We start from the raw sequence: 12,566 nt of genomic DNA on the forward strand, positions 1-12,566 counted from the left end.
AACATGTCTGCATCAATCTCAATTAAACCCTTCATAACATCACATAATTGCAAATAAAGATATCAAGGTTAAAGTACCGTGGAAAATCTTACAAACTTACTTGATGACAAAGTTTCTTTTTTCTTTTCTATAAACTTTTTGGGAAATGCATAAAGATACAATATGAGAAAACAAAAGTCACCCCCAGGCAAGCAGGATTATCTTATTTCCTTCAAAGCACAAGTATTTTCCTAAACAAAACTAACATAGTTCTCTAGATACACTTTTCCTTTTAAAGGTGACTTGTTCTTGAAAGGCAGGGTTTTTCTTTTTTTTTTCACTAAGCATATTACACTAGGGGTCTTTTTTCAGATCACATATTAAAAAAAAAAAAGTTACCATTTCAATGCCAATATATTTTTTCTAATATGAGAATGTATCAAAATTTAATTTTCTAACTATGGATATTTTCCTAGTTTCTAGCATTTTATAATCATCTTTCCAGAAAAAAATACAATATACTTATCAATAAGATGTGCATGTGAGTTCTCATTTGACCTGCCTTGTTAATACCACAGATTACATTTTACCTTCCTTAATGTATGGATAACAATTAATTAGCAATTTAATTAGAGTTGGTATATAATAGTTTGTTCATATCCACAGAAACTGCTACCCTGAAAAGTAATTACGTTACACAGACCTGGTATTTCACTGGTCTTCTGAACATAAGGCAGCAGCCTAAATAGCAAAATTCTACTCGTGGACAAATTTGGATGATGTATCAAACTTCTGGTACTATGTCTTAGTTTAAAAGAAATGGGATTTATCATTCCCTCCAAAGAGTTAAAACTGAAAAGACTGACACACATTTCAAGTTTATAAGCCATTTATTTCATAATTATCTTGACATCCCTTTAAAGGTCTTATACTATTAAAAACAAGTCTTTATTTTCTAAACAATTCTAACATAGCCTTTATCTGTTTTAAGATTTGCTTTCAGATAAATCAATGTGGTTATTAGTACTATTTAAAAGCTTTATGCTAATAATTTTTATCATCAATTTTTCTTATCTCTATAGGAAGGGAAAGGTTCTCAGTGCTCATAATATAAATATAATATTTATAGATTTTTTTCTCATAGTTGAGTTTCAAATTAAAAAGCAATCAAATTCAATTACTGTGGACTTCCCTAGCAGTCCAGTGGTTAAGACTCTGTGCAACAGGCTGGGGTTCAATCCCTGGTTGGGGAACTAAGATCCCCACATGCCGCCCAGTGTGGACAAATTAGTTAATTACTTACTTACTTGACTAGAAACAATTCAAAACTGCTTTTAGGTTAGTAAAATTATGTTAATGATAAAATATGTATATTAAATTGAGATGTTAACAAAGTATGAGAAAATTTCTGATATTAGGTAAAAGCCACCAATCAACTTATAATTTAGAAGCAATGAAGACAAACACTTTGAATAGCCTGAAGTAGCCAAACACCATAAATAACCAAGTGGACACCAGTAGGAGACAGGTTATTTAAAAAAAAAAAAAGGAAAGACAAAGACAGCAAACCAAGAAAGGTTATGTAGCAGTTAAAAAAAATAATAATGATGAAGTACCAAGATGTAAAGTTATGGGGAAAAAAACTACGGAAAATGTGATATGTGTGTATTTTATTTGTTCATTATAATGCTGTATGCTGAAAACATCCATGTATTTTCGCAAAACGAAATATGCATGTGTGTATGTATATACATCAAATTATTTTTAGATGTATACACAATAAAGTGCCATCTACCACTGAGTAGAGGGTCACTGGAGTAGGGCGGGGGTTAACAGAGCTGTATTTTTACCTTAGAGAAAACTACTTTGAGGAGAAAAAACTTATAGAGGAATAGTGTGACATAACTTCAAAGGAAAAAAATCAATACACATTTAATAATTATTAAATATAAAGCATGATACTGTTAATAATTAGCTGAATCTTTAAATAATTCAGGACAAACTGGCTCATCTGCATTCATGCATTATCCTTGAAGAAAAAACTACATTTGAAGCAACTTTAACTATATAGAGAGATTAGTTTAGAATATTTTTGTAGCTGCTGCTTCAAAAGTTTTGAAGGACAGATTATATGCTAGCCTCTAACTGCATTTTATGGGGGAAAACTATCAACACCTTCTCCTCCACTTCACTAAGGTAGACACAGGGGTTCCAGTACTAATTAAGTCTCTTATATCACACCCAATAACAGGTTATAAATCTGTTTTTGTGTGCATCCAGTCTGGTCATAGTTTTCGCTTTTTAAAAATTCTCTATTCCCAATGATAGAAAGTATATAGGTTGGCACACTGCTCATTTTCACGGCTTACTTTTTGTTGTCTAAAACTCCCAAAGCACTGGGTGTGCTGGTGGGATATGGGCTGCTTTGGTCACACATACACATATATGCTTCAGGTTTTTTTTCACAAGTTTCCTTTAAAAATGAATGAAATGCATACTTAGCAATGTGAATGTGACAAATATTTTTATGACCAGAAGTAAACTTTTGGAATCAATGCTTTTAGATAACTAACCTTCAATAGTCACCTCAACTTCGGGGTCCTCACTTGTTTCTGAAGGGACATGTTGAGTAGAATCTTGAAAAAAATAAAATTCTAAAATGACATTCATTATAAAGCACTTTCTATTATGTTCCAACATTTTACTGATTTGATATTCCAAAAGCAGCCTACTATAAAATTTTACTGGCATTTTAATTCATCTCATATTTGTTAAGTTAAAATATCTGACCCTTTTCATTGTAAGTAGGGATAAAAGAAAATAAAAAGTAGAGAAACTCTGGAAAACTATTAGACAATACCAAATTACCTGCATTAATGGACTCAAAAAACTTTTATTTTTAGAGGAATAAAATTATAATGAAGTCACAATTATTCTCCTGCTCTAACTAGAAGACACTAGGATAAAAACAAAGGTTTTATCCTTTTTAAACTATTTCTCCTCTTCTTTCAGAAATCCTAGGAGTGGCTTATATTGTTCAATAAAACCACAATCAAATTTTTTGCAATGGGGACCTTCATATCAAAACAGTGACTATAACAAATGCATACAGGACTGTATCACCTAACTTTATATGCAACATACTTTATTACAAAATTAAATATTTGTGTTACTACACAAAACAAATGTACATCAGAATGTTAGTGCTGGAAGCTCAGCTAGAGAGTATCTTCATCAACTCTCTTTTCATTTTGCAAAGGTTGAAAGATTAATTGATTTGCCAAAGATTATGTTTACTTGTTAGTAAAGGAATAAAGAACAGAACTGAACTTCAATTCGACTCTATTAACACTGCAATATGACAATAAAAATTTCCTCAGAAATAAAGTAGTTCAAAGCCTAATATCTAATTCACATTGCCCAATGAACCCCAGTACAATTTGTCTTGTATACAGGTATCTCCTTGCTGTAAATACTGCCTATCCAAAACAGAGGATTTTGTTACAGAGGAAATATCTAATTACCTACACACAGTAAAAGAAAACAAAAAAAATTTCATCCACACCATCATCTATTAAAAAAACTCAACAAGAAATTTAAAATATTATTTAAAATGAGCATTTCAATACTTCTGCAAGAAATGTATTCCAATTAGAATACTCTAATTATACAACTGAATTTGGAAAGATCAGTCAACTTTCCAGGGACCTTCAGAACTCCCTCCACTCGAAGAAAGTAAAAGATCAAATTACTGATTTAAAAAAAATAAAACAAAAAAGCAAATATAAGGAATAAAAAGGTACAGAATAGAGTTCCTTTTTATTCTTAAAAAAATAAGGCTTGACACGACCAGTTTATGTGAGAAATAATAATTCTAAAACAATGTCCAGTTACCTTAACCAGTTATTTTCCTTGGGAGAAATCTACAAAAATTCTTTTGGAACTATCTAAACGGTTTAGCAATAGGAAGCCACTCTGCATGGTAACCGTTTAACTCAAGATTCCAATAACTAAAAAAGCTGTACCATAGTTGAATATCCATTCAATCCTACAATCAAAGGAGGATGGCTGGCTAAGAGACAAAGCAGTCCACAGGGTGGCTGTGGATATAAAAATGAGCCAAGAGGAGATCTTTCTTTCATTAATCGTATGAAGAATACATGACCCTACTTTAAAAAATGGTACTAATAGTATGTTTTAAAATGAAATATGAACAGAGCCTGTAATAATTTTAATTCTAACTATCAAAACCATTCTTTCAAAATATGGCAAAAAATGACCAAGAAAAAATGGGCAGCATTTTGCATCATGAAGAGTTTTACTTACCACTTAAGTTTTCCTCCCCATATGCTTTATTATTCAGTACAGTAAAAGAGGTATATTAAATATCATCTTAGGACTAAAAACACAACCTGTTGGCTAAGAAGGCATACCATAACAATCATCATTTCATTTCTAAATAAGGTGCTTTAAGGATAATATTCTCTATAGTACAGAACAACATAATACAAATACAGCAAAGTAAAAATCCCTGTATCTAACCTTCTGCTGGTACTTCCATTTCTGTTCCTTCATTGCCCTCTGAAGAATGATGGCTTCCTAAAAAGAAAATATACCACATATAATAAACCAATAAAGACTGATACTGGAAGAAGAGATACTAGGTAACAATGCAAATAACAACACGAATACAAACTGATTCCTTAACTCCTTAGCAGTTAATACAAACAATGTTATCTAATTCAGAAAAACATGTAACACTTCTGTATGAAAGCTCAAAAAATTATTTTAAAACGTAAATATATAGATAGATTAAACCGAAGTAGGTTTGGGGATTTACTATTAGTTACTGGAACTGCACAATATAATTACTGATAGATGTTAGAATTTGAGAAGTAGAATAGTATGTTTCAAAGTGCCATGCTCATCTGTCAATGACACACACACAAAAACACACATCAGAGTAAATTTCTTCTTTGTTCATAGACTCTATCAAGGATAGATAAACAAGTTCAGGTTGGGCTGTGAAATGTTTCCTGCTTTCCATTTTTACTATGGTGGAAGCTATGGAAACTCAATCCCCATTATTTAATCAAAGTTGCACTTAAAGGAAACTCATAAGTTAAAACTTAAGATACTACCTTTAGTCTCAAAAGCATTTTAATTCAGGTAATATAATCTGCCTGCTTCTAAAAACTGGAACATAAAGCAATGTATCAGGTTAGGCAGTCAAAAGGTAAACAGGCTCATCCTACCAGAGAAGAAGCTATACTTATAAATAGGAAAGAAGTAATCTAAAACCCAAGAGAGCCAATTAGGACAAGTGCCCAAACTGCCCCAGAATATTTATCCTCTGTCCTTAAATGTATGAGCTACTAACATAGAAAAGATTGAAAATCACTGCATTCGTGTATAAATAAAAATATATTACCTATAAGGAAGAATAAAGCACAAAGGGGGAGGGGAAGCAAAATCAGGTCTATTTTGTCATCCATTGGTAACTAATTAAAGAAACTACACTAAAGGTTCAATTCCCAGACACAGGTTTCAAATACACTTTATCCTGATTTTTAAAGAGCATTGACTACAAACACTGTCATGCACTGCCTAGCACCTTTGAATTTAAAGTGCCATGCAAAGACAAAATGTTTTTGGTTTTCAATGTCTAACTTTATGGTGCTATAATTATCTTGGGATTCTTTTCCACTTATTTCATATTCTGAAAACTCACCTGAGCTCAAAACACTAGATAAATCTATAAATCTGTAGCCATGAATTATTTCTTTATTTAACTTCTTAAATACGATTTCTCAACACACAGCCCCCACCCCCAATTAAACGTTAACATTTGAATTTATGGAGCATTGGGTTCTTTGACTATAATGCCAAAGAAAACAAAAATGTGAGGTCAAAACAATGAGAGATAAGGGAGAAGAGGCCAGTACTTAAAAAGGCAAGATTGGGTAAGAATAAGAAAAATTAAGGTGATTGTCCCACCCGGTCAGAATATTACAAGAGTACACGTAAACAATGATTCTACGTGTACTTTTTGTTCTTTAAAAATCTAAAATAAGCAATTACATTTATTTTAAAAGTAAAGCTAAATAAAATAAATCTTATGAGCTAAAAGCCAGAATAGACAGAAGTAAAGTAAAAGCCAGCACAAATAGCCTATGATCGTCAAGTTAGGGAACACTACACAGAAATTCCCAAAGAGGTATTCAATCAATAAACTTAGGGATTTACAAATGATATCTTACAACCTTTCTAAAAACGAAGTATCAACATGACCTTATTGATATTTACATTACTAACTATGCAATATAAGCCTTATTTCTGACTATTCTGATATAAGGTATAAATGTGTACTTTACCTTAAATATGAAAGTGTGTCATGTACCCATTTCGAGATTCATTACTAGATTCACAAAAGGGAAAATTGGTTTTGAAAAATTGTTGCTTGTGAAGTTCATTTATATGTTTAAAAAAAAAAGGCCAATACATTTCTTTTTCCTTTTCCATTTAGAAAAGTAATAATACAGATATAAATACTAAAACACAGTCTGTCCAATATAAAGAAACATTAAATAAGAACAGTATGTGGGAAAATGGAAGTGAAAAAGTTATACCTTGCAAAGACTTCGAAAGGGGGAGTTTGTCATCAACATCATCAGTTTCAGAAGGGCCTGCTTTGGGATACAAAGATAATACTTCAAAAGTAATCCCAAAAATGTATTTTGGGTCACTTCAGCAAACAAATTTGGGCGAGAGATATGGAATAATACAGCCTTTTCATGAACAAAAAAGGCAAAACAAAAAAAAAAAAGAAAAGAAAAAAAAAGACTGACTGACAAAATGAATGGTGTCAATTTATGGTCTTAGTGAATGGAAAAGGTGTATTCAGATAAACTCATACATAGACAGTCAAAAGAAATTTTGAAAATGACTAACTCGACATGAATTGAATGGGAACAATATGTCTAAAATGGTGGATATGGGTAATGTTCATGACAGCAAACTGCAACTTTTACTTCATACAGATTATAAGTGCAGATATATCTTACAAGGTGCATTTGTTTCTTCCTTGCCAAGTATTTGGCTTAATGTTTTGTCATACTAAAGAAAAATGCAGAATCAAATTGTTACACCTTCCTTAGAATCTCTAAAATAACACAATTAACCTATCAATAAGCTTGAATCTCCACTGAAATAGAAACATGACAAACAATTAATTCAGAATCCTCCCTTCCTGAAGATCCATAAACACTTTTTAATAACTTAACTTGGTTTTTCCCAATTATTAACATACAACTTATTTTGTTAATTAAACCTTCACAGAATGCTATAGATTTTGACAACACACCTGCATGTATTATGCTTTTAGTGAAAGTAATAGATTTAAAAGAGAACAAAACATTGTGTTTCCAATGACTACTTAACATAAACATGTCCTTGCATTAATATGAATACAAACCACTTCACTACCTCTGAATATTTTTTGGAAAATATCCTAAGACTTTTTGAAAGGCTTTGCAAATGCATGACGGATTTCACGAAGAGGCACAAAACTACACATTATAAATAAAGGACACAGCATAGAAGAAAATAATTTCATAGAAAATAGAAAAATTATTTGTATTTGGAATCTCAACTAAGAGCAAGGTGATAAATGAAAGACACCTGAATTCAAATGCCAGCTTCACTGCTTCCTAGTCATGTGATCCCGGGTAAAAATATACAGAAGAAATAAATTAAATGATAGCTAAGTGTACTAACTGACTTCTAAATACTGCTTTAGCTGCTTTTCCACAAGTCTAGCTATGTATCATTATCGATATTGTTCTGTTCTAAATTATTTTAATTAGGTCCTTTTTAAGTCAATAAAAGTGTATTTCTTAGGATTCCCACTGTATAGAATCTCTATTTTAAATAACATGCTTATTATTGACTTCTAATTTAACTGATTACATTATATTCGGGGAATTCTTTAAGGCTACCTGTGAACAAATATAAAGTCAACTTTTGTAAAAGATCCATGTTTTGTAAATAAACATTTATTTGCTGGGTAAAGAGTTCTGGATATACAACAACTAGCTTAAGTTTGTAAATTTCAGAGTTCAAATACTCTATTTACCATTTATAAGCATTCATCATTTGTTAAAATCTCCCACATGGACTGCATTTACAAATTTATCAATTGTATCAAATTATATCAATTCTTTATTTAGACTTTTGAGGCTACACTGTTAGGTATATACAAATTAATGATTATCCTATTAACTTAATGACTTAGTAGTATATAAATTATATAGTCTTACTCTTCATATTTGTTTTTTTTTCTTTTTTGGCCTCTAATATTACTAAACTTGGTTTCTTTTGGTTACTATTTGCCCAGCATACCTTCACATATCACACTATACTACCAAATTATGTTGTTTACTTTTAACCATACATGTTATAATAGCAAATGACTTGGACTCCATCATAAGATCAGGATCACACTTCACCCACACAATCCCGGAGTGTCTAACAGTCACTGCAGACAAATCACTTTCCCAACGCTCACATCTGAGAACATCTTAGAGGAAAACTGACAGGTACACAGAGATGTGTCCAAGTCTATTTTGGAATACCGAAAGTTTTGGAAGAAAACATAAATGATTTTAAGTGCAAGAATGAACACATGAACTACAGTATAATCACACAGGTAATTGTCGCAATGATAGTATTAAATCTGTACGTGACAAAAATAGGTCAATCTCAAAAACTTGTACTGAATGACACACAAGAACATATACAAAACACATATACGGTATGATACCATTTGAGTCAAGCTTAAAAACAGAAAATGTAATACATAAAATGTATAGGTGCCTGGATACACAGACAAAGACGTTTCTGTGGGAATGTATATGCATTTAAAATATAAAATCGTTATCAGGAAGGACAACCCTCAATTTCAAGAAAACGGTTAACTCAGGAGGAACAGAGAAAAAAATGGGAATTGGAAGGGCCTAAAGAAGGGTGTCAATAACATAGTTAACATGTTATATCATGTAAGATTCAGTAAACCTGGGCAGATGTATATTATGTTTGTGGGTTTTAAATATTTTAAAAAAGCATTTTAGAAATACAGCCAGCCATCTGTATCCTTGCATTCAGCCTCTGCAGATTCAACCAACCATGGATCAAAAGTATTGGGAACAAAAAAATCCCAGAAAGTTCCAAAATGCAAAATTTGAATTTGCAGCATGCTGGCAACTATTTAGCATTTACATTGTATTAGATATTTAAGTTATCTAGAGATGATTTAAATAAAGTATAGGGGTGGGTGTTTTTAGGTTATATTCAAATACTACACCGTTTTGTATAAGGGACTTGATCATCTGTGGGTTTTGATACTGGGGGGTGGCCCTGGAACCAATCCCCCTGTGGATACCAAAGGATGACTGTACAGTACAGCAATGCAAATAAACGAACTACAAGTACACCCAACAAAATGTCTCACAAATTACATGTTTACAGAAGAAGCCTGATACATGCTGACGGATTCTATTTATATGAACTACAAAAACAGACAAAACTAACCTAGGTTATTACAAATCAGGACAACGGTCTGCACTGGATAGGGGCTGCCAGGAAAGGAGCCCAAGGGAAAAGGAGCTTCTAGCATAGTGATCCCTGACAACAGATCTTCAGAATGCATGAAGCAAAGTGAAAGAACTGGAAGGAGAAATAGACAGAGGCAGTTGGAGATTTCAGTACTTTTGTAGTGGATAGAAGTAAAGAGAAATGCCAGTAAAAATATAGCAGGCCTGAATGACCGTCAAGCAACCTTAACAAAGCTGAAATAACTGAAATTATACAAAGAATGTTCCCCAACCATAATGGAAATAAACTAAAAATCAGTAACAAAGCTACCTGACAAGTCCACAAGTATGTGGAGATTAAGACTACACTTCTACAGGGAATTCCCAGGCGGTCCAGTGGTTAGGGCTCTGCACTTTCGCTGCCGAGGGCCTGGGTTCGATTCCTGGACAGGGAACTAGGATCCCACAAGCCATGCGGTGCTGCCCCCCCCAAAAAAAAGGAAAAGAAAAGGAAAGACTACACTTCTATGTAAACCAGAGGACAAATGGGAAATCAGAAAATGTTTTGAAATGAATGAAAATAACCATATCAAAGTTTATAGGGTTCAGTTAACTAATGCTTAAGAGGGAAGTTTATGGCATTAAGTACTTATATTGGAAAATATTTCAATGATTTAAGCTCCCATCTTAAGAAACATAAAAATAAAACCAAATTAAAATTAAAGCAACCAAAAAGAAAGAAAGAAAGAAATATAAGAGCAAAAAAATCACTGAAATTTTGTAGAAGCTAGATCTTTGAGGAAAAAAGAAAAAAACTGAGAAAGTTCTAGAGCAAGAGCAATGGTTCTCCACTGGAAGTGATACTGTCCCCAAGGTACATATGGCAACGTCTGGAGACGTTGCGGATTGTCACAACTAGGGAGATGCTACTGGTATACATCTAGCAGGGAGAGGCCAGGGAGGATACTAAACATCCTACAATGCAGAGCATAAGACAGATACTGACAACAATGAACTGTCTGATCAAAATGTCAATATTGCCAAGTTTTAAGACAAAGCTCTGAGCTAGAATGACCAATAAGAAACAAACCAAAAAAAGACACAAATCACTATAATTAAATTACTACAGACCCTGCAAACGTTAAAATTAAAAAAAAGAAAACTTAAGACAAAGTAGACAAATTCCTTAAAAGACACAAACTGCCGACTCTTAATCAAGAAGAAATACATAACCCGAGCAGACCTACAATGATTAAAAGAAATTTTAAAATTAAAAGATGGAGCAAATTTTTAAACCTTCCATTAGAGAAACCTCAAGGTCCAGGTGGATTCATAGGCAAATTTTACCAAAAATATATAGAAATGTAATAATATCAATTCTCCAAAAAAATTCTTCAAATATATCATTTCCCAATTCACTAGGCCAGTATTACCAAAACCAAATAAGGACATTTACAAGAAAAGAAACTTCTAACTAATATCTCTTAAGAACATTTGAAAATATTCTTAAGAGATAATAGTCAGAACCAACATTTGAAAATTAATGTTGATGACCATTTTAACAGACTAAACGAGAGAAATGATGTAATCATCTCCAGAGATACAGAAAAGACCTTTCACAAAATTCAACATCCAATCACCATAAAAACTCTTTACAAACTCTGAACTGAAGAAAATTTCTTCAATCTGATGAAGGGCAACTACAAAAAACGTACAGCTTTCACAGAGAAAAGATTTCCTTCTAAAACTGCAAACAAGGTAAGGATGCCTACTCTCACTACTATTCATCGTGACACTGGAATGTTGAAGAGCTGGTGCAATTAACACAAGAAAATGAAAGGGAAGAAATAATACTGTCTACTTATAAAATCCCAAAGATTTTTTCCCTAAGAGTTGCTATACTAATAAATGATTTTTAACTAGGTCACAAGATACAAGGTCCGTATGTAAAAGTCAACTGTAGTTCTACATATTAGCAATAAATAGTTGGAAGCTGAAACTGTAAAAGAACAGTACACCGTTTACAATAACACTGAAACACATTAAATACTTAGATATAAATCTTACAAAATATGTACAAGACCTGTATGTTGAAAACAAAGCACTGATGAAAGGAATCAAGAAAGAGCTAAATAGATAAGGTACATATATCATGCTCATGAATCAGAAGATTCAGTATTAAGATATTCAACCTAAATTAGTCTATAGATTCAGCACAATCTCCATCAAAATCCCCACGGTGGGGGAAGGGGGAAGGACTTCCCTGCTGGTCCAGTGGTTAAGACTTCGCCTTCCAATGCAGGGGGTGCGAGTTTGATCCCTGGTTGGGGAGGTAAGAAGATCTCACATGCCTCCGGCCAAAAACACAAAACATAAAACTGAAGCAATATTGTAACAAATTCAATAAAGACTTTAAAAAAATTTTTTTTAAACTCTTGGGATTCCCTGATGGCGCAGTGGTTAAGAATCCGCCTGCCTTGCACTGGCAAGGGACACGGGTTTGAGCCCGGGTCCGGGAAGATCCCACATGCCATGGAGCAACTAAGCCCATGTGCCACAACTACTGAAGCCTGCGTGCCTAGAGCCCATGCTCCGCAACAAGAGAAGCCACCGCAGTGAGAAGCCCATGCACTGCAACAAAGAGTAGCCCTGCTCGCCCCAACTAGAGAAGCCCGCGTGCAGCAACGAAGACCCAACTCAGCCAAAAATAAAATAATTTAAAAAAAAAAAACACTCTTTAAAAAAAAAGGAGTTGGGCTTCCCTGGTGGCGCAGTGGTTGAGAGTCTGCCTGCTGATGCAGGGGACACGGGTTCGTGCCCCGGTCCGGGAAGATCCCACATGCCACGGAGCGGCTAGGCCCATGAGCCATGGCCGCTGAGCCTGAGCGTCCAGAGCCTGTGCTCCGCAACGGCAGAGGCCACAACAGTGAGAGGCCCACGTACCACAAAAAAAAAAAAAAAGTCCCCACAGGGCTTTTTGAACAAATCAATAAGCTG

At 33.5% G+C, this 12,566-nt stretch overlaps 1 protein-coding gene across 1 annotated transcript in view; it reads right to left on the minus strand.

Annotated features, from left to right (window-relative positions):
• GTF2I (general transcription factor IIi) overlaps positions 1-12,566 on the minus strand; it is a gene marked incomplete at its 5' end in the record, with an annotated part of 77,056 nt that overhangs the window by 39,854 nt on the left and 24,636 nt on the right. Inside the window, 3 exons of the mRNA XM_079719292.1 lie at positions 2,553-2,615; positions 4,522-4,578; positions 6,609-6,668. Coding sequence (XP_079575418.1) covers positions 2,553-2,615; positions 4,522-4,578; positions 6,609-6,668 — 180 coding nt within the window. The remainder of the gene's footprint in view (positions 1-2,552; positions 2,616-4,521; positions 4,579-6,608; positions 6,669-12,566) is intronic.

This window comes from Hyperoodon ampullatus (genome assembly GCF_949752795.1).
Source record: "Hyperoodon ampullatus genome assembly, chromosome: 14".
NCBI classification, from domain to species: Eukaryota; Metazoa; Chordata; class Mammalia; order Artiodactyla; family Ziphiidae; genus Hyperoodon; species Hyperoodon ampullatus.